The sequence below is a fragment of the Saccopteryx bilineata genome, chromosome 5 (assembly GCF_036850765.1).
Source record: "Saccopteryx bilineata isolate mSacBil1 chromosome 5, mSacBil1_pri_phased_curated, whole genome shotgun sequence".
Taxonomy (NCBI): domain Eukaryota; kingdom Metazoa; phylum Chordata; class Mammalia; order Chiroptera; family Emballonuridae; genus Saccopteryx; species Saccopteryx bilineata.
This window is the reverse complement of record NC_089494.1, coordinates 107,840,247-107,866,584: the sequence shown is the minus strand read 5'-3', so window position 1 is coordinate 107,866,584 and position 26,338 is coordinate 107,840,247. Positions and strand designations below refer to the sequence as shown.

At 43.5% G+C, this 26,338-nt stretch overlaps 1 protein-coding gene and 1 non-coding gene across 8 annotated transcripts in view; one reads left to right on the top strand and one right to left on the bottom strand.

The window, feature by feature from the left end:
* Window positions 1-26,338, bottom strand: part of NCKAP5 (NCK associated protein 5) — a 1,181,736-nt gene that overhangs the window by 341,281 nt on the left and 814,117 nt on the right. For all 7 annotated transcript variants that reach the window (XM_066233486.1, XM_066233488.1, XM_066233487.1 and 4 more), the window contains one exon: window positions 6,100-6,187. In XM_066233486.1, the coding sequence (XP_066089583.1) occupies window positions 6,100-6,187 (88 nt within the window). The remainder of the gene's footprint in view (window positions 1-6,099; window positions 6,188-26,338) is intronic.
* Window positions 18,478-18,553, top strand: TRNAT-CGU (transfer RNA threonine (anticodon CGU)). Its single transcript has one exon. It is a non-coding gene; the product is annotated as a tRNA-Thr (tRNA).

Sequence of the window (26,338 nt, the reverse complement as noted above, 5' to 3'; positions counted from 1 at the left end):
TCCAGGAAGGCGGGACAAAGCACAGAGGTGAAGAGGGGCAGACGGACACCACTGCCGTCCTACTGAGCACTCACCGGCTCTCTCAGTTCTCTCCTGGGTTTGTGACTAGTGTGGCTCTTGACAAAGTTACTGTACTTGGTGATATGGCAACCTACTTAGCCAGGTAAAAGGGTGCAAAGAAGCTTAAGTAACCGAACATTGAAAATGTGTAACTCTGGGCAAGCAATATAGCCTGTGCCTCAGTTTCCTCTTCTGTAAAATGAGGAAAATGCTAGTCTCTATTTCAAAGGGCTCTTATAAAAAGACAATGAGCTCACATCTGTAAAAATGATTAAAATGTGACTGGTACATGACAGGTGCTCAGCAAGAGTTGGCTAACGGTGGGGCACAGTGTCACAGGCAGACGCATGCTGTCACACTCATGTACCATGGCCTCACAGACTGCGAAGAAGCCCCAAAGCCTGGTATTCTAGGAGCAAGAAGGAACCTTAGAAACCTTTCTCTTCTGAGGGCTGTCCTTAGTCTAACACATGGTTTGTTTGTTTGTTTGTTTGTTTGTTTGTTTAAGTGAGAGGAGAGGAGATAGTGAGACAAATTCTCACATGTGCCCTGATGGGGATCCACGTGGCAGACCCGTCTGGTGCTGATGCTCGAATCAACCAAGTTCTTTTTAGCGCCTAAGGCTGACACGAGCAGTCCTCAGTGCCCAGGGCTGACACTCCATAGAGCCACTGGCTGCAGGAGAGAAAGACGGGAGAAGACAGATGGGGATGCTTCTCTTGTGTGCCCTGACCAGAAACTGAACCGGGGACATCCAGGGCCATTCTAACATATGTTTTATTTTGTTCACGTATTAAAAAAAAAAAAGCCTTATTTACAGACTAAGAAATTGCCCATAAAACTTGAATTTCATCTACTTTCAGCCACGTGGCCATTTGTCCACATGCTGGGTCATCTGACTGCCGCAGCTGAGCTCTGGCTGCCCTCAGGCCTCGGTGGCTCTCCAGTGTGTCACAGCCTCCACCACTCCCCAGTGTCCTTTGGCTTTGAACCAGGTATGGGTTGCTATTATATGAGTTTTACATTTTAATAAAAAATAAAACAAAACAAAAACACCTCTGTACACTTTTTCTTGTCAAAAGCAGAAAAACCAAATGCAAACCCCCAGAGGACACTTGATTTTTCTCATTCCTGGCCCACTCTTATTTGGTAACTATAGGTATTTCTGTTTGTGATTCCCAATCCTGTCCAAAGCCTCATCTTTTACAAACATGAAAACAGAGGGGCCCCAGGAGTTGAAGTGACCGTCTGTTAGTGGCAGAGGCTGTCCCCACGAGGGTCGTTTTCCTCTTGTTACCGTTTCCATGAGTGCATCTGCTTGTCTTCCTGCACGGATGGGCTAACGTGGTTCACTTCCTGTGCCAGAGAGAGGAGCAGCGACAGGGGAGTGCGTCAGCTACAACAAAGCAGCACAGAGGGTGCTGGTGACAAGAACATATAACACAGCCCAAAGAGACCCCAAAATACCTGGAGAGAATAAACTGGAGAAAGAAAAAACAAAAAGGAGAAGGGAAACTAAGACTGTTCCTATTTATTCAGGCTCCCCTGCAGACAATTTTTTTTTCTTCTTTTCTTTTTTTAAGCTGGAAACGGGGAGAGACAGTCAGACTCCCGCATGCGCCCGACCGGGATCCACCCGGCACGCCCACCAGGGGCGATGCTCTGCCCACCAGGAGGCGATGCTCTGCCCCTCTGGGGCGTCGCTCTGCCACGACCAGAGCCACTCTAGTGCCTGGGGCAGAGGCCAAGGAGCCATCCCCAGCGCCCGGGCCATCTTCGCTCCAATGGAGCCTTGGCTGTGGGAGGGGAAGAGAGAGACAGAGAGGAAGGAGGGGGGGTGTTGAAGCAAATGGGTGCCTCTCCTATGTGCCCTGGCCGGGAATCGAACCCGGGTCCCCCACATGCCAGGCCGACGCTCTACCGCTGAGCCAACCGGCCAGGGCCCAGACAATTTTTTGAGGTCTTTTTTTCCCCCTAATGAAGTAGACTATTCTTGGTGCTGGGTCTGAATGAATTATTAAAAAGAAGTGTGAGGCAGAGGGCAGGGTCCAGGGAGAACAAACAGGGCAGTGGGTCCAGTGGCATCTTCCTTGGTGTTCCTGGAGCCCCATGCTAGCTGCTCTCTGATTCCTATCACCCTGTCACACATATGGGATGACTTGCTTTTCCTCCCCACAGTCCAGCATCCTATAAGCTGAGCTTTCTGGGAAGAGGCCCCTGTCAGGCAGGCATCTCCGTACGGCCAGTACTTAGCTTAATGTCTGCTAGGTATTGCCAGCCTGCTAGATTAATATGTCACTTCATGGACAGAAGAACGTCCCCCACCCCCAGGTGTCTACATCCCAATGCCTGAAACCTGTGACTGTTACCTTACATGGCAAAGGGGGCTTTGCAGATGGGATTACATTAGGATCTTGAAATAGGGACATTATCCTGGATTATCTGGGTGGGTCTAAGGTAATCTCATGGTCCTTATGAAAGGCAGAGGGTCAACCTCAGAAAGGAGACTGAGAACGGAACCAGAGTCTGGAGTTACGCGCTGGGACCACAGAAGAAGGAACCCAGGCCCCGGAATGCTCGAGTCTGGAAAAGGCAAGGAACTGGTTCTTCCCTGGAGCCTACAGAAAGAATGCCAGCCCCGTGATTTTAGACTTCTGATCTTCGGAATTACAAGAGAATAAATTTGTGTGGTCTTAAGTCACTGAGTTTGCTATAGCAGCAATAGGAAACTACTACATTTATGTAAACAAATAAATGAATAACTGTCATTTGGATGAATAAATGAAAGAATGAATGTAGAGAGCTTTAGGTAAAACATGGAAAGGCTTCTGTTTAGGCCCCAACTGAGATAATCATCTGTGGAGAACTTGAGCTCCATCACTGAATCACTATGCTCAAGGCCACGGCATCAGACAGACCAGGATTCAACCCTTCCAGGCTACCTCCAGGCTGGGCATCTCACGTAAGCACTTACCTCTCCGAGCCCCTGTCCGCATCTATAAAATGGAGATAGTGACAGGACCCCCTGTACAAAGTTGTCATGGGGACTGAATGATATACAGTCTGGGGACATTCAATGAGACTCTGAACTAGGTAAATTTGAACTCAAATGAAAATGGTAAAAAAAAAAAAATGTGGTCAAATAAAAATGTTACCAATGTCATTACATGCAGAAACCTTGAAGTCATATAAATCTTCCAAATTAAAAAAGAGTCAAGAACTGCACGAGGCCACGCTGGCCAACTGTAAGCCTCTGACTGCCCCGTGGCGGGCCCGCTTCCAGTGCTAAAGAGCAATGCCCACTGTTCTTTGAGAGAATCCCTGTTGAATTAGGCACGTCACAAATTACACCAGAAACAAGGAAGGAAAGGAGGGAGGGACCACCCTTTAAGGTGTGCAAAGCAATTAGCATGGGCTTGGAACCCAGACCTCTGGTGCTCTGCTGTTTTATCAGCTCAGGGAAGCCTCAGAGCCAACGCTTCCACCAAGGAAAACGAAACCAACTCTGGCTTCCCCCAGGCCTCTGCCATGCCGGGCCTCTGGGACCTGTCACAGAAATCTCTCTCGAGGCTGGAAGAATCTGAGTCAGGTGTGCTAATAGCACCCGGCATTATGAAGCGATACATCTCCCAGCTCCTACCCGAACCACACAATTTGACTTCAGGAGGGTGTCAGCTACGTGCTGCTCTACCTATCACTCCGTACACCTGGGAATCCTATTTGGCTACTGTTAGCCATCTTCAGAATGCCAGAATTTGTGAGACAACAGGGACCTCCCGGGGCCTCAGCCAGACTTCTCTTTCCCTTCTCTCCATTCTCATTTCTTGACTCCCCAGACAATATAGTTGTACCCAGTACATACTACAAGCTCAGTAAATATCTGTTGAATGCACAAGTCACCTTATGGGTCCTGAAACCCACGTCTGTCTTCTATTTTCCACAGAATGAGCCTGAGGCCAGTTAGCACAATGACTGAAAAATTTCTTCCATACAGTATTAATTCAGCTGATCTGCCTTCTCCCTGCAGGGCAGCATCAAGGTCCCAGATCTAATAGACTGGGTTACAGAGAGAAAATAGTTTTAAATCGCATTTTTTAAAAAGTATATCTACTTTTTCTAAGTAGCTTCCAGTTTCATAAAAGTTAATTCTGATGAAGATGTTAAATGTCTGCACTACAGATGTGGCTTGTCAGAGGCAGAGAGATTGGGAGAGAAGGGTCAGAGGAAAAGCAGAGCCTGCCGGAGCAGCCTGGAGGTGTGAGGATGAGGCGCCGGGTGATGCTGCGTCATCAGCTGGCCACAGGCCGCCGGGCCAAGGGGAGCGCACAGCGTATGTTTGGGAGCCTGTAACTCTTTCAGGCTGCACGGAACTACTTACTGCAGAATCAAGCTCCCTCCCCACGCCCCCCCCTTTTTTAAAATTTATACCTTAATTTTTTACCAAAGCAGATGTAATGTCTAGGAAGAATTCAGGGCTAGGAGGATTTAAACCCTTATCCGAACTTTAGGTGATTGCACACTAGGAAAAGAGGATCATGCATTCCCTAGGTAAAGACTACCCCTTCAAAAAGAATATTTTGGGGTTTAGTGATTTTTTTGTCTTCGTGGCACTAACTATAATGTCCTCTGAGGCAGCTTAAGTCAACTCCTTGCATTGTATTCACCAGAGATGGAGAACAGCTGTCCTGTCATTCTAAAGAAGTCCTGTATATGTTTCAAGTGAGGACATAGATTTCTTAAAGTTAACTCTGCCTAGATTTCTCCTTTCCTCTTTCCCTCCCTCCCTCCCTCCCTCCCTCCCTCCCTCCCTCCCTCCCTCCCTTCTTCCTTCTCTCTCTCCCTCCTTCCTTTTTTGAGAAAGAGACAGGAACATTGAGCTGTTCCTGTATGTGCCCTGACTGGGGAATCAAACTAGTAGATTTCTTAACTTGTCTGATCAGAGTCCTCCACTCTCTCTCATAACAAACTAGGCTGCGGAGCCTTGAGCCCAGGAACTGAGAGAGCTGGTGTGAACGATCCTCACCAGGTGCGCCTCTGCTCACCTCCCAAACTCACTTCCCTTCAGCCAGCAAACACCGAGGGCTCCGCAGAGATGGCCTCACATTTGGCCCATTTCCTTGCCTTCCTTAGCTTTGTTAGCTTTCCCTGCACAGTGGCACAAGGAATACTGGGTCTACATTTGTGATTTTAAGTTATTTCCAATAAAAGTCCTGTATTTATCCACAAAGAGAGACTGTGTACTTTCTGCTGTGTTTCTCTACACCTGCCAGGGCCTTCTCACCTGTGTGGCCAGCTTGGGTCCTACTCAGACCAGGTGGCCTGCTTTCCTGCCTGGTCACCTTGCTCGTGTTCAGGAGCCCTGGGATACGGGCTGTGGGGAGATGACAGTTGTTACTTCTCTGACCACTTACTCTCTTTGGACCTCTAGGCTCCACACTGCCGAGGTGCAAGGCCACACCCACGCGTGCAGCACACAGTGGGACCACACCCCGGTCTCCTGTGCACTCAGCCTCACCCTTTGTTCTCGCCAGGCTATGACATGGTCACCTTGAGCTTCTTACTCTCCACGAGCCTTCCATGCAGGTGCACAGCCCTACACCCTTGCCCAGGCTCCCCTCTGCCTCCAGTGGCCTTCCTCTTGGGCTCTATTCCTCAGGCCCACCTTCAAGGTCATCCCTCTCCGGGAAGGATTCCTGAACCCCAGATGGGACAGCCACTCCCTCCTGTGTTCCCAGGACATCTTCTACTTGAGCACAGAGCACAGGGAGACTTGCATAGGTCTCTGGGTTGTGCCGCATACTTACTCTTTGCATCTTCCTACACCAAATCTACAATGTTTCACATTCAGAGGTCAAAAAAATGAACGTGTTAAATAAACATGCACATGATTCCTCAAGCAGAGGCAGCTGGGGGCTCACAGCACCGGGGGCTGGCCCGCAACTGGTTATTTCTCTCTGAGTTAAGGAGGACTGAGCTAGGGAAATGTGAGGAAAACAAGCCAACCAGAGTGTCCAACCGCGAGTAAGAAGCAGGAGGTACCTGAGAGACCATTGGATTAGCAGTCTCTTCCTTCTTCTGCTCAGGAGGCCCTTGACTCTGCAATAGATTTCGTACTGTTTCTTCCATCCTGAAAAACAAAAACAAAAAACGAACTCTTTAAAGAAGCTTTCCTATTAACATGAGTCTATTCTTGTTAGTAGAAATCAATCTTCAAAGTATATCTCCTAAGCCTAAGCCAGAAAAATCTCCTCTTCGCCTGCCTGCATGCCCCATGTCGAGAATCTGTCATGACGCCCTTGAAAGCCCCGCTCCCGAGGGTCTGGGTTCTCGCTCCGCTGCTCAGGCCCTGTCTCTGGCCTCCTGTGTCTGCTTGCATGCAAACATCTCCCAACACCCTCTTCACTTTCAATTGCTCCCTTTTAATTTGACACAATGCTACCACATTAATCTTCCTGAAACACCACTTTGATTTTTTAAAATCAATTTTCAAAGTTGACAAATACTACATAAAAGCATTTTCACCATTAACATACGGTTATGTCTTTCCATGGTGGTCTACGTCAGCACACAAGGGCCGACTTTACTCTTTCCAACTCCTTCCCAGCGCCTCTTGATGTGACCGCACCATGCGTTATTTAACCATTCCCCTACTAACAGAATTGAAATGCCTACAAAATTTTTGCTGTTTTGAACAATAAATATCTTTACACATATCTTAGCATACATTTGCAAGGATTTCTATAGTTATATTATAACATATGTTGTATAGTCTACTCCTATTTTGTTTTAAATACTCATGTCCAATGCCTACCCCCCCTCCCACATTGCCCCAAAATAAAGAGTAAAACAAACACACCTGTTTCCATTTCCAGACATTGTCTCGTGCTGTTACTACTGCTTGGAATGCCAGAACCCTCTTATCCTCTCAAATCCCATCCATCTTTCAAAATCCCCATCAAGTGTCACTTCATAAGGAACTTCTTCAGTGGTCCCCATGGCTTTGAATTCTTACTCTCCTTTAAATCATTCATTTTATCACTTAAAAGTTCCCTATTTTGAATGCTCAGATATTTCATATATGCTGTCTTGTGTTCTGAAGTAAATTAAAACATTTGCTATAGAACCATATCCTAATTTATGTGTCTCCCTCAACTATACATAAAGTAGTATTTGGTACACATTATTCTACGAATCTTTCGTTAATTTATTTTAAAACGTATTAAGTACTTACTCTCCGTCAGGCCTTCACTATGAGTACTCACACTGTGTGTGAACAACACTGTCCTTGGGTTCGGGGACCAGAACCCTGAGAGCAGGACACCTGAACTATCGCTATGAACACAGTGCTCGCTGGCCCAGACCTGAGGTGGCTGTCCCTTCCAGTTCCAACCTGAAGCCTGTATGTTGATGACTCAGTATGATACTACATTGTTTAAGACAGAAAGCAGGCTGATCTAGCTTCTGTCGCTTGCTCCAGGCTTCTAGGATGGCAAATTAAGGGCTCTATGAGGCCCATGAATTCCCTGAAATGGCAAGACCATTACAGTAAACAAGGTAGTATGGTTCAAAATGCCAAACTTTCTAATGTGTCATATAACTGCTTCGTGGCAGAGTGAGGAAACTGCTGATGAACTAGTCCAGCCCAAACCTGGACTACAACTGGGGAAGTTCTGCCTTCCCAGGGGACAGCACAGGCCCCATTCAGGATCGCAGTGAGACAGTGGACACCGATTAGGAGTGCTCAGAGAATGATGCGTGACCACACACTTATACACAGCACCTCTTCATGCCTCCAGCCAGGAAAAAAAGTCTGTTTTCTATATTTTCACAAATCTTATGTTATTATCAATAGTAACTCAAAATTAAATAGGACTTTTAACTTCTCAAAGAATTCTCTTATCTATTTATCAACATAATGTATTTTTAAAATATTATATCTGTGTGGTTAATGAGAGCTGAGGCAGCACAACGGTTGAATGGCTTACTTGCAGGATCACGGTTAATTGAATAGGGAGTTAGGATTAAACCATGTTTACTGACTGTAAAAACAATAGTGTCTTTCCACGACGCCTTATTTACATACTAGGAAATGCTTTTAAATGAAGAAGGGCCTTAACTTCTAATTAGGAGTTATTTTGGTGGACAATTATTGGATGCTGAGCCCAAAAAGGTGGCGCTGTTGTTTCTGAACTGAGTATTTAATATCTGGTGGAAGAGACAAACTAAGTTTATGGGGAAAAGTCACAAATTCTGAAATAAAAAGTATCTGAGCCAATTTCTAATATTCTGTGTCACTGTATATAAACAGAAACAATCTCTTGAATGGGGCCGGATTTTCCTATATATATGTTAAATCTGTCATAAACAAGAAAAGTAATGATGCCTGACCAGGCAGGGCACAGTGGACAGAGCATGGACCTGGGATGCTGAGGACCCAGGTGTGAAACCCCAAGGTCTCTGGCTTGAGTGCGGATTCATCTGGCTTGAGCACTGGGTCACCGGCTTAAAGCCCAAGGTCACTGACTTGAGCAAGGGGGCACTGGCTCAGCTGGAGTCCCCCAGTCAAGGCACATATGAGAAAGTAATCGAAGAACAACTAAAGTGCCGCAACTATGAGTTGATGCTTCTCATCTGTCTCTCTTCCTGTCTGTCTATCCCTCTCTCTTAGTTTTCTCTCTCGCACTAAAAAAAAGTAGTGATAATGGTGATGAATGACTTAACTAGTTTCACTCAGCTTATGTACCACAGATCAGGGACTGACCCCTGGTTTTCTAAATATTAGTCTACTTTCTTCCCACCCTAGCATAGAGGCTAGAGTTTTTTCTTATTTCAGTCTTTGTATCATTCATTTGCAGACATTTGGCACAAAGGCTGCCCAATAGTTAGAACTCAGTTAAATTTAAAATCTCGCCTTTTAAAAATATAAGTTAAAATACAATTCTGTGACAATGCACATTGTGCTGAATTATCTCTTCTGTATAATTAAAAGGTCTATGCACAAATTGCTGGGTCCAAAAGAAAAAAGAAACATCTATTCACCTTTCCCCAATTTTTCTTGGCTCTGTAGTTTAAAAAAAGGAAAAAGTGGGGGTGAACAGAGAGTGTATAAACAGAATCTCAAGCAGCCCAGACTCATAGTATTACTGTGATTAATTAAATTAATTATGATTAAACCAATTACATTTCCACAGTTTGGAACAGAGTTGCAGGAATTGATCCCAACACTTGGTAGAAAATTAAGTTGTCTCCTTTTTTTTTTTCACAACCTCTATGAATCTGGTCACAGAGAAAATATTTTGAACCAGATGAGAATATACCACTATTTATTTCCCAATGACATTTTTTAAATTCTCATTTAGCAAACTTTTCTATTTATTTTCCAGAGAAATCAAAGCCTGTGAGGCATCAGCCATTGCCACCTGAACACCCAATGACAATTGTACTTTACTACTTTGCTCTCTGGGGCAGGCGCTTTGCATGGCCAGTCAGCATGCAGCATAATTCTACCATCTGGTTCCCAAACGTGACTAAAAATCTGTCAATTCCTTTCTCCAGGTCAGGCGTGGGCAGGGAATTTTTTTGTTTAATATAAGCTGCTGATTGGTGCCATTTATTGTGAAACACTGACCTTAAGTAATGTGTTTCAGTTCTTTCTTTTCCTTCCCTGTTATCCAACTTGAGTCTAAATCCTTCCTTCCCCTAACTACTGGAAAAGTAGCTGTTATCACTAAAAATACATAGGCCAAAATTATACTTAGTGAAATATAATTTCTAAAGCATATTAAATAAACTATTTTAAAAATGTTAAAACCTATAGAAGTCAGAAAAAAGTAAACCAAGTTTAAAAGTAAACAGTATATTTCATATTAACAGATATAAATATATTTTAGTTTATTAAAAATAGATCCCAAATTTTAAGGTACATATTTAATTAATAAATTCTTTTTTTAATGGTATTTTAAGACTTTATTTATTCATTTTAGACAGATGAGAGAGAGAGAGAGAGAGAGAGAGAGAATGAGAGAGAGAGAAGGGAGGAGCTGGAAGCATCAACTCCCATATGTGCCTTGACCAGGCAAGCCCAGGGTTTTGAACCTGTGGCCTCAGCATTCCAGGCCAACGCTTTATCCACTGCGCCACCACAGGTCAGGCCATTAATTAATGAATTCTTATTAGAATATCTCATTTGAGGAAACAAAAAGAACCCTTAACAAAGAGTTTTTGCTTTAAAAGGGCACTAACTTAAAGTTAGGAAAATCAGACACTAAATAAGAATGCATAAAAATATTCAAAATCATATGAGAAAAGGACTAATGAGGCTTTGCATCAACATTCTCTCCCTCTGGTCCACCTGTGTCACGTACCCCCTTTTAAAGTCCACATCTCTGGGGTATTTGTCGTTGTATATTCATCTAATGTCTCCCAGAGAGGGTTTCCCTAGACACCAAAGGAAGATCTTTCTGGAAGTAAACATTAAAAAAGATAGTGGTTTCCAGATTTCTTTCAAGACAGAAAGCCACTTAATCATTCAGGGCCTGATAGTATCAGATTTCTTTACAATTGGGCCCTGATTTGGGCCCTGAAGACCTTGACTTACTGAGGAATGGAAAGTGCCATTAGAAACCATGGTCGCAGGCTGCTTTAGGAGCATGTGTCCTCAAAGCAGGGAAGGCAGTGTGCACTCCCCCCAGCTCTGCCTCCCTCCACAGACCTGGCCCGTTGTCCCTCCTGACACCAGGAAGTCATCCTGACTCTGAATGAAGCATTCTTTGACTCCTATGATCAGATAATCAGTTTAGCATAACTTCGTTTTTGACAGAAATAGGACAAAGTAAACACAAAACAAGAAGCCTCCCTTCCCAACCCAAGCTGGTAACAATGGATTCTTTTAGCTGAAAGCTGATCTGAGTCACATTGTTAAAAAATAATTGAACAGGTTATTTGCTGGTTAATCATATACATTTATAATAAAACAGTGACATTACTCAACAATCCTCACGGGTTTTTTTTTTCATGAGAGGCTGCAAGACCCTATTGTCCTCAAGTACAAGCAGCGTTCTCTTTTATTCCCTGATCGGCTTCTGAACCACACATAACGTGAGGACAGCCTGGAAAGAGAAAACCCAGGGCCTCCTCTGTGCATGAGCACAGTGGACCATCAAATGGCCATGGTCATGCCCCACATAATGTGCAAGCATACATACAAACGCTTGGTCCTTTGCTAGAATCTCAAATGAGAAGCAGATGTATAAACACCATCTTCTTCCATGCAATCCCCTATCTGAACTAAAGCACCAGTTCCCTCTTCTGTTTCTCCATTGTCCTAGCTATCTCCAGCACTGGATACGGGTGCCTTCTCATTTCTTCCCTGATACCGTGTCTGTATACTTCCCAACTCCAGTTTCTTAGCTAAGTCCATTTATGTCATTTATAATGGTGGACTGAAGTATTTTTCCTACACACTGGGAAAGAGCTATGATTTGGGCCATATAGACTTGCTTAAACTTCCTCCTTTCATATATTAAAGGGGGAAGCATGAAGGAATCTGAGTAAACTTAATTGAAAACAACAGCATGTTCACAAAGCTTTGTCTTTTCATTTTATTTTATTTTATTATTATTAAAATTAATGTAGTGACATTGATAAATCAGGGTACATATGTTGAGAGAAAACTTCTCCAGATTATTTTAACATTTGATTATATTGCATACCCCTCACCCAAATTCAAATTGTCTGGTTTTCTTTGTGCCTCTCCCCTCCCCCCACCCCTTCTCTCTCCTTCCTCGCCCCATCCCCCCTTTCCCCACGCCCCCACCCCCCATTACCATCACATTCTTGTTCATGTCTCTGAGTCTCATTTTTATGTACCATCTATGTATGGATTCATATAGTTCTTAGTTTTTTCTGATTTACTTATTTCACTCTGTATAATGTTATCAAGGTCCATCCATGTTATTGTAAATGATCCGTTGTCATCATTTCTTATGGCTGAGTAGTATGCCATAGTATATATGTGCCAAAGCTTTTTAATCCACTCGTCCTCTGATGGACCCTTGGGTTGTTTCCAGATCTTCACTATTGTGAACAGTGCTGCCATAAACATGGGGGTGCATTTCTCCTTTTGGAGCAGTTCTATGGTGTTCTTGGGGTATATTCCTAAAAGTGGGATAGCTGGGTCAAAAGGCAGTAAATATTTTTTAAAAATATTTATTGATTTTTAGAGATAGAGAAACATCCATCCACTGTTCCACCCATCCATGCATTCATTGGTTGATTCCTGTATATGCCCTGATTGGGGACTGAACTTTGTTGTATCGGGATGACGCTCCAACCAATGAGTGACCCAGCCAGGGCCAAGGCTGTGTCTTATCTAATCCATTCTGGCAAAAAATTGAATATTTCTTTCTTAATACTCTTTGAATTCCTAGAGAAAAACTAGAGAAAGGGTCTAGTATTCAGAATGACAAAAATAGGTAATTGTATAGATTTTAAATATGTATACTTATATATTACTTTGTTACATGAATCTAGCACTGCCTGATTTAATCATTCTATGTCCATAGAGTGAGCACTACTAGCTGCATTTCCATTTTTATTTATTTACATATGTCATCACTTCTCATTTTTTTTTAATTAAAAATGAAGAAATTGAGGATGCATGAGAATAAGGAACTCATTCAAGGTCATACTCTTTGTAACAGTGTTATATTGGAATCAGTATTTGACTAAAAAACCCAGTCTTTTTCCTTTTTTAAATTAATTTATTGTGTTTACATAGATTCTAATGTCACCCGTGTTCCCCAGTACATCCCCCGTCTCCCTCCCCGTAACATCCTCCCCCCTTCCTTCCCTCCAGGATTTGCTTTTCTGCTCTCGTCCCATCCTATCACCCTATCATCCCCTTCCCTCTGTCCGCTTTCCTTCTGGATCCTTTGATCCCTCCTCTGTCTCTATTCTGCTCCTCAGTTCATATTGTTTGTCAGATTCCTCATATGAGTGAGGTCATATGATATTTTTCTTTCTCTGCCTGGCTTATTTCATTTCACATAATAGTTTCTAGTTCCATCCATGTTGTCGCAAAAAATAATATTTCCTTCTTTTTCATGGCCCCATAGTATTCCATTGTGCATATGTATCACTGATTTTTAATCCACTCGTCCACTGATGGACACTTGGGCTGTTTCCAGATCTTGGCTATTGTGAACAATGCTGCCAGAAACATGGGGGTGCAGTTTGATCTTTAATTTTTTGAGGAATCTCCATACTGTTTTCCACAGTGGCTGCACCAGTCTGCATTCCCACCAGCAGTGCAGGAGGGTTCCCTTTTCTCCACATCCTCACCAGCACTTACTCTGTGTTGTTTTGTCGATGAGCGCTATTCTTACTGATGTGAGGTGATATCTCATAATTTGCATTTCTCTAATGATTAGTGATGTTGAGCATTTTTTCCATATGCCTATTGGCCATCTGTATGTCCTCTTTGGAGAAGTGTCTATTCATCTCTTTTGCCCATTTTTTAATTGGACTTTTTATCTTTCTGGTGTTGAGTTTTACAAGTTCTTTATAAATTTTGGTTATTAACCCCTTATCAGGTGTATTGTCGAATATGTTCTCCCATTGTGTGGTTTGCCTTTTTATTTTATTCATATTGTCTTTAGCTGTGGAAAAGCTTTTTAGTTTGATATAGTCCCATTTGTTTATCCTATCTTTTATTTCACTTGCCCGTGGAGATAAATCAGCAAATATATTGCTGCAAGTGATGTCGGAGAGCTTACTGCCTATGTTTTCCTCTAGGATGCTTATGGTTTCATGACTTACATTTAAGTCTTTTATCCATTTTGAGTTTATTTTTGTGAATGGTGTGAATTGGTGATCTAGTTTCATTTTTTTGCAGGTAGCTGACCAATTTTCCCAACACCATTTGTTAAAGAAACTGTCTTTACTCCAATTGTATGCTATCACCACCCTTGTCAACTCTCAATTGTTCATAAAGGTGTGGTTTATTTCTGGGTTCTCTGTTCTGTTCCATTGATCTACATGCCTCTTCTATGTCAGTACCAGGCTGCACAGTCTTTTTCTACTGTGCTACAGTAGCATGCAATCAAACCTATAAACCATGCTAGCGTTTACTTAGTTGTGTCTTAATGTTTTCTGACATAGTTATCCTGTGTCAACATCTCAATCAATGGAATGTTAGCTGCAAATGCTCTGTACTTGAATTAATCTCTTTTCTCTATTACACTATTTCTTCTAAACCCCAAAGTAGGTTCACATGCACAGTGGCACAATGATGAATCTTCACATCCATTACATCCTTTCTTATTGTATAGCTTTTGTTATAACCTAGAACTCAAATAATTATGCATTGAGGTATTTAATACTAGCTATTCATAGGAAAATATGCCAGCACTAGGGTGCTCTCCAGTGTGCCCAAATGCCACAGAAAAATGGAGTCAAGGCTTGACCTCTTTGCCTAATGGAGAAGCCCTCCATTTGTGCTTTCTTAGCACACTCAACTTCTCCCTGTCCTAGCATCGTAGCACCTTATTAATGATCTCTAATTTCCCTGAGGGCAGTGACTCTGCCTTGATTATTTTATCTCTAGCAACTAAGCATAGCTTCTGTTCTTGGGTAGGCAGGTGCTAAATTACTTTTGAGTGAATAAATGAACCTAATAGTTTAATCTCTCATCCATTCCCTGGCTCCTTACATTTTCATTTCCCCATAGAGCTGCATGGTCAGAGAAAAGGAGTGACAAGTGAGAGATGCCAGCAGACAGGAAGGGCTGAGTCTTAAGCTGTGAAACCCGGGCTAAGATGCAGGGCTCCCAGTCACTAGTAAACAAACCAAATATCTTCCGGAAATAACTCCCTGCTCTTTTTGTCACATCAAATAGACAGTGCACATGCTTCATTCACAATATATTAGCTTAGATGGTTAGAGCAATGCCCTAAGGAGTCCAGGGTTCTAGAACCAATCTCTAGCTTGGACACCCTTTCCCACCACCAGGCAGCCCACTGCTCCATTGCTGGGGGACACAGGAGGGGACACCTTAATGAAGACCATATTTTGCATGGCCTCCTATATCATTTGCTTTTAAATGTATTGTTCGCATTCTACTTCCATTGCTCCCCTGAACAGCCCCCTTCTACCTTCCAATTTTAATTGCCATGCAGGGCTTTTCTCGAAAGTTTGGGAGTGAAAAGAAAAGCCAACTAATTTTCCATGCCACGAGGAAACTGTTCACATGGAAACTTTGCTGGTTGAGAACTGGGTTCTGCCCAACTGCACCCACTTATTTCCTTGTAAGATGAGAGTTTGCTGACTTAGAAGCTAGCACATCTAAGCACGTAAGCAGGGCAACCCCCAGGCCGGCTGTGGCTTTGCTGTTCTTCCCGCAGTCTCTGCTGATCCCGGCTGCAACAGTCAGGAACTGTAAATCGACATAGAAGATAACTGAGAACTGCACTGGAACTGAAAGTCACTCTGGATAAATGTCGAAGGGCTGGAATTTCTAATTTCTTTCCTATATGATATATATTTTTAATTCAGCACAAATTTTGCAATAATACCGTTGCCCAGAAACTACAGGGCTCTAATTTACTCATGGGGATGCCACACCATTCATAAACAGATCGAAAGGTGCTACTCCAATTTGAATTATTGCATTATATTCTCTCCAGGACCATCTGTATGTGAGGAAAACGTGACATAAATTTTCTCCGAGTCAGGCTTGTGCTGATCTGGCACGAGGAGCCACTGCACAAAGATAAGCAGATTCGAAGCAGGCTGGGAAGCAGAGAGATGTAGTCACACAAGCCCCATTTTCTACATGGACTTCAAGGGAATCCCCTGAATGTTAACAAGCAGATCTCGAGTCTTTTGCTCAACAGTGGCATAAGACAATATTTCATTTATGGATTCATGCATTTGTAGAGTAAGAGAGAGAGAGAGAGAGGAAGGGAGGGAGGGGGGATGGAAAGGCAGGAGAGAGAGAAAGAGAGAGAAAGAGAACCCTGTGCATGCCAGTGACTGCAGAAAGGAGAGGCACACCTCACTGGCTGTCACTGTTCTGGGTGACACCCTGCAGGGCTGTCACATTAGTCTAGAATCTACAAGATGCCACAAAATGAGTTACTTCCCTCAGTGGAGTCAGGTTTTTAATGAATGTCATAGTTTTAATTAAAGTGATTATTAATGTTACTAATAAAAATAGTTAATAAATAATCATCCACATCCAGTCTTCCAAGCTCATCTATTTAATTTCTAAATGTAGTATTTCCTGATAAAATTCTTCAAAAAAGAATTTTCACAAATAAAAGCAGGTTCAGTCTATCTTCTAATTTCATTTTCTTGCGTAGTCTGAAGCACAAATGTACTTTGAGTCTACTGCTGCTCAAAAAGAACTTTAAATTGTCAAGACAACTCCTTTGAATATAAATGTATTATTTGGGGACTAGACCTCTATGGCTCATATCAAAGGTTGGGGAAACTTTGAAGATAACAGACAGCTCAATTTATTATTGGCCCTCAATATTTATTGGCTACTGTTGATAGAAATAATCAAAAGTATTTTAATATGTCAAGAAAAGACACATTAGATTTTAATTAGAGACTGTTCTGTTCTAGAAAACTAATGTGGCCCTGGCCGGTTGGCTCAACGGTAGAGCGTCGGCCTGGTGTGCGGGAGACCCAGGTTCGATTCCCGGCCAGGGCACATAGGAGAAGCACCCATTTGCTTCTCCACTCCCCACCCCCTCCTTCCTCTCTGTCTCTCTCTTCCCCTCCCGCAGCCAAGGCTCCATTGGAGCAAAGATGGCCCGGGCGCTGGGGATGGCTCCTTGGCCTCTGCCCCAGGCGCTAGAGTGGCTCTGGTCGCAATACAGCGATGCCCCAGAGGGGCAGAGCATCGCCCCTGGTGGGCGTGCCGGGTGGATCCCGGTCGGGCGCATGCAGGAGTCTGTCTGAGTGTCTCTCCCCGTGTCCAGCTTCAGAAAAAATACAAAAAAAAAAAAACAACAGCAAAAAACAAAACAAAAGAAAACTAATGTTTTCTTTTGTTTTGGAGCCTAATATTTGGAGCCTAATATTTCCATTTTTTTAAGTGAAAATTTTCTAATTTTATCTTGGTCAAGGAAAAATAAAATGTGAACAGGATAATCAAGATTTCTTTCTTACCATGCACCATGATTTTGAAAGTTTAAATCTAGCCAGGTAATGATGTTAGGTACTCCAGATGAGGTTCACCATATGTTTCAGAAAAGTGATATACTTTCTCCCCAGTTGTAAACTGGCTCTTCATCAGATGACTCTAACCTACCAAACAGACCACACTCTATTCTGTCATGCTTCAAGAAAATTAAGAACTAAATAAGATGTACATGGCTCTCACTGGCAAACTCATCTTGAATTAGACTCTTATTTGCCAAATCTTAAAGAATATTTTTTGGCTTTGACAAGTGTTTAATGAGTAAAGGTTAGCGAGGTCAAACCAACAGTCCCGCTGGATCTGAAGACTGTCCAAGGTTGCACAGTAGTAACTGAAGTTAATCTGTCACTATTTTTGTGTGTGGCAGGGTGGGTGGTAGGAGAAGGGCCACATTTGGGATAAAACTGTACCGTTAAGTTTTCTGAACAAGGAATGACACCAGTGGCAAAGACACATGTTAAGAATCCACACAGCCAGACTGTAGCCAGCTTCAGGGACGCCAAGCAGGCCTTCTTCACCGGACCTGCTCCGTAATTCCCATGCTCCTGTGTTACCTGATTCACAATGTGTCAGCGTGGCTCCTCTTAAGCAGGCAGACCCTGCAGACCATAGCATACCCAGAAAAGGGGCGCTACTAAGTTCTTTCCCGGCGTGACTCTGTGGACACAACACAGTCAGTCTGCCGCAGCCCCTTGCTCCCGAGAGATGCGTGGGTGGTGGGTGCGGCAGGTAGAGACGGTCTTAGCTGCTCTGTAACCTAGGGCAAATCACTTACGCTTTAAGCCTGTTTCCGTCTCTGTAAAATGAATATATCATGCCAATTCTACTCACCTTAGCAAGATGTAATGAGAATGTGACAATGCAAAATGCAAAATGTTGTATGAGTTGGTACTTATTTTTATTAGGGCTTTAAAGATAGTTCTTTGAGAAGTTATGCCTTTGGAATTACAGATCTTTTGGTGGTGAAGTGAGCAGGGCAGGAAATAGGCCCTGTGGGAGCACTGGCCAATCAAGGTGACACTTTCCAGAGGCGTCCACCTTCTCTGGCCTCTCTCAGAAAGCACAGGAAAGTTAAAGGTGCCTTTCTCCAACTTTCTGACAACAGCTAGTTTGGAGGATAACTGACTATATTATCATAATTGTGATAGAATAGGTTCCATTCAGGGGAAAAGCCCCAATATCATAGGGACTTCAAACACTAACTGCAGGCCCTGGCTGGTTGGCTCAGTGGTAGAGCATTGGCCTCGTGTGCAGAAGTCCCGGGTTCGATTCCTGGCCAGGGCACACAGAAGAAGCGCCCATCTGCTTCTCCACCCCTCCCCCTCTCCTTCCTCTCTGTCTCTCTCTTCCCCTCCCGCAGCCAAGGCTCCATTGGAGCAAGGATGGCCCAGGCGCTGGGGATGGCTCCTTGGCCTCTACCCCAGGTGCTAGAGTGGCTCTGGTCGCAACAGAGCAACACCCCGGAGGGGCAGAGCATCGCCACCTGATGGGCAGAGTGTCGCCCCTTGGTGGGCGTGCCGGGTGGATCCCGGTCGGGCGCATGCGGGAGTCTATCTGACTATCCCTGTTTCCAGCTTCAGAAAAATACAAAAAAAGGAAAAAACAAAAAAAAACTAACTGCATACCTCAGCAATCAATGGTCCCACGTGGGCAGGGGCTCTGTCCTGGTTCCCCAGAGCAGTCTGGTTTAAAAATTATCCTGGTTGGATGATAACCATTAAGACCTCCCTGTCAATGGAACTCAAGTATCCGGGCTGCACCCCCTTCCACACATGCCTCCCAACATGAGGCCTTTGACACTGGCTGGGAAAAGATGGACTGGAAATTTTTGTAGGGGTTTCCACTGCCTCATTCCAGAGCTGTCACTCGGTTTACAGGCCATTGGCCAGAACTGGTCTTATGGCCAAAATCACTGCTAGGGTAGCTGCTGAGTTTAGTCCTCTGAGCACCCAGCAAGAAAAAACACACATATTAGAGTGAATACAATGTCTCCCACAGCCGCATTGTCAGAATGAGGACTCCTACGGAACCGCCTCTCCGTGGCTGCCTGCGCGCCTGCCTGGCTGCACAGTACCTCTGGGTGATGGAGTGCTGAAACTCCAGAAAGGTAAGCGAGAGCTGGTCTTGTCAGCCTTTTCCCACTGGGTGCCACTTATCTACCTCCGCTGGGTGACTGAGCTGTCAGTGAGAAGACTCTTGGCCCGCCTCCCAGCTCGATGGTGAATGGTACCCTTCTTTCACCCATGCCAAATTGATTGCCAGCCTGTGCAATTAGTCTCTCTGAGCTCTCTGAATTGTCCACAAATGTGTGCCCCGTGACTGAGGAACCTTCAAACAAACACCTTCGAAGTCTGCTTTGCTTTGGAGAACACACTATCAAGCCATCAGCATGACAGTTAATAGACATGTTTTTGATGCAACCTGTTTTATGGTAAACATATATAAACATGGAAAAGCTTGTTCGACCACAAAACTTTCATAACCTTTCAAGTTCCCCTGGCCAGGAAAATGGAAGCTGAGGTGTCTCCGCACAGGAAGGATACATGTAACACTTCACTTCCTGTTACCCAATTGTCATTGTTCGAAAACATCGAGACTCAAGATACAGCAATCACAGGCATGCTTGATTGAGCCTTGGAAACTCTGAAGTGTATAGGCCTGTCAATATTTGACAGGTAAAACTGCAAATAGGTAAAAAAAGAAAAAGTCAGTTTAAAATATGCTTCTGTGTTAGATTAAAAGCAAAAAAGGCATCGGTGTAACACACCTTAGCCTGCAATGGTATAAAAGTGCATTTTGTCAGTCATCGTGACCATCTGCTATGTGGATAGAGATGTTTCTGCCACTTACGCTAAGGAAGAGGAGGCTCCTTCCCTTCCCTATCCAAGTATCACTCATCCTTCAGTGTCCAGCCCAAGTTCCGTCTCCTATTTCCCTGATAACTGGCCCACAGGAGCCTCCTTAGTCCACTGACAAGTTCTCCCTGGGACACTTGCAGGAAATCACTGAGGGTTCTCAGTAAAAGGTCAGATTCCCACATCTACCTAAGACCTGGTAAATCCAATCTCTGGGAGTGAGGCTAGGAATCCATACTTTTCATAAGCTTAGTTTCACACACCTATGCAGATCTCACTTTTATTCTTACATTCTCCCCAAACACTTACATACTACCTGTCTCTCTGAAATAGGATACAATTCCTAGTAGAAGTATCCTGATTCTATACCTACTGTGTAAGCTCATTAGGGGCCCCAGTGTAAATCTAAGGTCTGTTTATATCACCCACCTCTCACAGTAGGTATCAAGTTATCCTGGTGGGTGGAACTTCCTGATGTTGTTAAGTAAATATTGATTTGCTTTATTTGAGGCATAGTTTGTTAAAAACGATAGATGGAAGAGCGCATTTTGATGAATCTAATTAGAATCTCAGTAGTGGAAACCTTAACAGTAACACTTTCTGTAAAGTGACTAATTATCCCTTCAGTTATCCACTCATTTCATTCATCTCCTCATTTACTTAACGGTTCCTTGTTTTGATAACCATCTGTTCAACACCTACTATGTGCTTTGTGCTATAACTAGCAACTCGAATGAATAAGAACAAACTGCCAAGTGTGAAGGACAGGCAGACCACCAGCAACTACCCTGCAGTGGGGTCAGAGCCAGAAGAGAGGGTGTAAGAGGCTAAGTAAGACATACTTTTTGGAAGTATTGACATGAGCTGAAGTTTTGGAAGTGAGGAGTATTTAGCTGGATGGAAAAGGGAGTTTCAAATGAAACTAATGATTTTGTTTTCCAGTTTAAAATCGCTTTAGAGTTTTCTTCATGAGAAACACACTTTGAGTGTATACTTGGCTGTATGTCACTGAAACTAAGAGCACTCCATTTTGGTTTTCTACAGGTGTTGACATTTTTATCAAATGAAAAGTATTTAAATCATTGTTAGGAAAACTAGTTACAAAGGCTCTTGCAACTAAATTACCTACATTTAAAGATGCGCTCATGGTTTATTAGTGTATTTCAAACAACACTGGTTGGGGCCTGTAGGCAGTGCTCCCCCGAGAGGTGGTATTCCCATCTGGAGCACCTGTTCTGTTATGGTCATTGCACAGCTGCTTCTACTTCAATGATTTGGGATATCCAGGTTTCCTCTGACATCGAGAACATGTCCTTCTTTACCTTGGATGCCCATGAGAAAATAAAGAATAACCACATTACAATATCTGTTACCAGGAAAGAACTATTCTGATAAAACTGCTACCAATAACTGCAAAATTCTTCAACCACAAGGCTGACATTAAATAAAAGCTGATTGTCCTCAAGTATTTCTTATCGCGGAATGTGAGCTTCATACTGCAATTTTACTGCACATTCCTGCCCAATTAAATAGATGTTGCAAGTACAGTAACCTTAGGCCAAACAGTGCCTATTTATCCTTGACCTGTCAATGCTACAAGAATAAAGAAAGAAACATACTTAAGGGAAAAAGGCAAAGAACCTACACATTGAAACTAACTTTAAAAAAATAAATTTTCTTTAATATGTAAAAGCACCAGAAAAAGAAGCACAGTTTTCAGATTTATTGTAAAAGGGAAAAAACCAGGAACTAAGCATTGATAAACACTCACATTCTGCAAGTGATAAGTTTTTTAAAATGTAAATGAGTGATAATATACTATATTGATTAAACTACCAGAAATTAGCCTGACACCACCCACATAGGCAACACTGACTTTTTCATCCTAAAACTGTACTGCCTTGGGATTTTCAGATTCATCTGTCAGAAGTCCTCCCCCCCCACTTCCATATATAAACAGGAAAATTAGAGAGACATCTGCTTTCCTTCCATCCGGGTGGTTTCATTGTAACATTGGCAGACTGTAGTCCTACACTACACATATGTCAAAGAAACAATACATAGCACATTCAACTTCCAGTCCTCCTTGCCTCCTCCAAATGAAGAAGAACGCGTTTAATTGTTAAGTGTGGAGACTTCTCCCAGACTGGAAAGAGAGGGAGAGGGCCCTCCCCCACTAACTGCTCAGAACATGGGTCCCCAGGACTTAATTATCTGTCTCTTGTTAGGCTGTAATAGGAGCTCTAAAATTATATTTCTGATTTTCTTCAGTCAGGAATTGATTAGTGAAGTTGAGTAAATCAAACGTCAATGGTCCTCTTATGGGTGAGAATGGACGGCAACATCAGACCGCGACAAGAAGTTGTTATCACCACACAGCAGTTAATAAGTGGAGCTATTTGAAGCAGGAAACATGAATATGGAAGAATAACTATGTATCCACATTGAGTAGAGTGTTCTCCATGGTGCTTATTTCTGGATTTTATGTTTGGATATATCCTGAGTATCACTCTGTGAGACACTCTCCTGTAGTCCTTGCTTGGACGCCACACTCTCCGAGCAGATGAACGGGCTGAGGCCATCTCCGGGCAAGGCCAGGTAGGAAATGTACCCAGAGGGCTGAGCCCTGTCTGTTGTGGACATCACTGGATTCCTGGATTTATCCTCTCCCATCTCTTCTAGACGTTTGCCCTCATCCTGCCCTTTGCCAGCTATTACTTCTCTGGCTCTCTCTGTCTCCCTCTCCCTCCCCACACTCCTTTTTACCAGATTTCACTGGGGTGGGATTCAAATATTTACCAACCAGTTCTCTGCCTTAATGACCATTTTAAGTCTAAAAAACTGATATACCGAAAGGTAGTTTACTATTTCATTCATTTAATACTTAAATAAGAACAATTGAAGATTATACAAAACTAGATTATAAGAAAGTTTTAAAATATTAATGAAAAAATATTAAATAATACCTGACAAAAACAATAAAATAGTTATTTCAGATATTTCCATATTACTTCTTGATTGGCGTCCTCACTTGCAATTTTTTCCACCTATGGATGGAATAACATTACTAAGGGCGCTTAGAATATGCTGTTGCACAGATGAATGTTAAAAACGAGTCAGGAATGTAAGTTTGTGATTTCCACATTGGGCGGCTGCCCAGGCACCCACCTTAGAGAGAACCCTGTTGTTGCCCTTTAACAACTGGTTTGCCAAACTCAACAAAAAATTAGGTATCAGTTCTGCCGAACCAGTGTGAACCGGCTGAATCCCACCACTGGATGTCACAAAAATTAACGTCAACTTTCTCCTAATGAAACCTTCCTTTGTCCTCAGTCCCTCTGTAATGTGTCCACCCCCCCCCCCCCCGACTCCAAGGACTTACTGGACATGTTCAGCTTGAGGCTCTGCCAGAAGCTCCCACTCAGTTTCCCTGCCACCAGCAGCCGTGACATTGACTCTGGACGCTGCCCTTTGCTGCCCTCCCTGTCATGCTGGTCCTGCGGCCCTCACAACCTTCCTGGTGGCTCAACATGAGGAATCCTTGGGATCTGCATCTTCTCAGACGCGGCTCCCAGGGCCTGCTAATGAGGTGTGCTCACAGAACACTTAGGGCTGACAGACACTGATGTTTCCCTCCCCTGCCAGCTGTGGTGGAGACTGTTTCGGCAATGCCAGCTTTGCCTCAGCTGGCTGGGCTTGGTCCCTGCATGGCACCAGTCTCGGGGCTGAGGGCTGCTGCAACACTGGCCACAGTAACACCTCCTGCCTGGACCACAGCTCCGCTTGAACTTGACAGCTCACAGAGGCCCCTGACCTTTGCTCCTTGAACCCTACCTCCATTTTGCAGCCATTCGCTTCTGTGGATGAAACCCCTCAGTGCTGCAAGTGTTCTGACTGGTCGTGATTTTCCTGACTGAGCCTGACACACACACCCCCGCCCTGGTCACTCGGGAGGAAGGGTCTGGAGCATTTTTGACATCTCCCTCATGTCCAGCAAAGTCCCACCACTTCCTAAGCACGGCCAGTTTCCCCCCGCCACTGTCTGACTGTTTCCTTCACCAACGTCCCTGCCTAGATCAGTTTCTACTACTTTCTCAATGAACTGCTCTAAAAGCCTTCCTACTCACTAGTTGACCTAACCAGTAGTCATTTCACCATCCTAACCTATCATCAGGTCAATCTTCTTTAACTGTCATTCTTATCATTTCAATAATTTAGTTAAAAACCTTACAAGGACCCATCCTCATGACCACAGGATAAAGGGTGACCCATGTAGGCAGGTATTTGAAATATCTCCTACTTCCTATGGCTTCATTTACCTGCTTTCCTCCTCATACCCCACCTGTGCAGTCAATCATGGCTCCGTGGAAGTCATTCTTGCAATACTACACCCCATTTCTTGCCTCTACACCTACTTCTCATATTTCCCCTTCTGGAATGTGACTCCCTTCCATTCCCCCAGTGAAGCTCTTCAAATCCTTTAAGAATCAAATCAAATGCCACTGAATCCCCCACTTCTAAACAGATCCCTGCAGTGCTTGGACCTGACCTAAATGACTCATCATACTTTCTGCTTGAATATCTTAACGGAATGTGGTCCCCTTGGCACAACATGGGCACCTATCAACTTTTATTGAGGTATATTCTCTATGCTGGCTTGAACCTTTAGTTTTGTAAATTGTGAAAACCAGGAAAACACGGGGTTGAGTTCATTTACCATGCTCATGATCAAGCTAGAACCTAACCCACTCAGATCTGGGTACCAAGGTCTTAACACATTTTAGGCCTTACCTATTCAGTATTTCATGGTGTACTACAGTGAACTGCTCAAATCTCTCTGCCAAACCACAGTTTTATTGCTTGAATTAGTAGATGACGAGACCACAAACTCTCATGTGTAATTTTTCTGTTTCATAAATGTTTGATCTATAGACAAGATATAAAATTCTAAAGGGAAATATACATATATATTAAGTTGGACTATAAAAAAATTCTGATATGTGACCATTTTTTATGTACAAAAATAAATTTTACTGCTCAAACTAACATATATATATTATTTATTTGTTTGTTTATTTTTTAGGTGAAAGGAGGGGAAATAGTGAGGCAGACTCCCGCATGCACCCAACTGGGATCTACCTGGCAACTCCATCTGGGGCTAATGCTCAAATACTGAACTATTTTTAGTGCCTGAGGCTGACGGTGCTTCAGTGGAGCTATCTTTAGTGCCCAGGGCCAAGCTCGAACCAATCGAGTCACTGGCTATAGGAGGAGAAGAGGGAGAGAAGGGGAAGAAGGAGGGGAGGAGGAGCAGATGGTTGCTTCTCCTGTGTGCCCTGACTGGAAATTGGACCCAGGACATCCATACACCAGGCTGACACTGTATCCACTGAAACATCAGCCAATGCCTCAAACTAATAAAAAATATTAAGGAAGCTTTTAGTGCCTGACCAGGCGGTGGCGCAGTGGATAGAGTGTTGGATTGGGATGTGGAAGGACCCAGGTTTGAGACTCTGAGGTCGCCAGCTTGAGCGCAGGCTCAAATGGTTTGAGCAAAAGCTCACCAGCTTGGACCCAAGGTCCCTGGCTCGAGCAAAGGGTTACTCAGTCTGCTGAAGGCCCACAGTCAAGGCACATATGAGAAAGCTATCAATGAACTAAGATGTTGCAACAAAAAACTGATAATTGATGCTTCTCATCTCTCTCCGTTCCTATCTGTTCCATCTATTCCTCTCTCTGACTCTCTCTCTCTGTCTCTGTAAAAGAAAAAAGAAAAGAAAAAAAAAGCTTTTAGTTGCAGTTATTTTTCACAGAGGAGTTTGCTTTACATAATAAGGCACATGAAGAAATAAACTTAAAAACCTAGGTTTACATCATAGTAAAGGGCTTTAATAATGACAACAATAATAATGGAAAATATTTATTGAGCACTTACTACATACTACCAGCCATCATGGAAAGAATGTTACATAGGTCCTTCCTTCCTTCCTTCCTTCCTTCCTTCCTTCCTTCCTTCCTTCCTTCCTCCCTCCCTCCCTCCCTCCCTCCCTCCCTCCCTACATCCCTCCCTCCCTACATCCCTCCCTCCCTCCCTCCCCCTCCCTCCCTCCCTCCCTACGTCCCTCCCTCCTCCTCCCTCCCTCTTTCCTTCTTTCTTTCTTTCTTTCTTTCTTTCTTTCTTTCTTTCTTTCTTTCTCTTTCTTTTTTCCCTTAC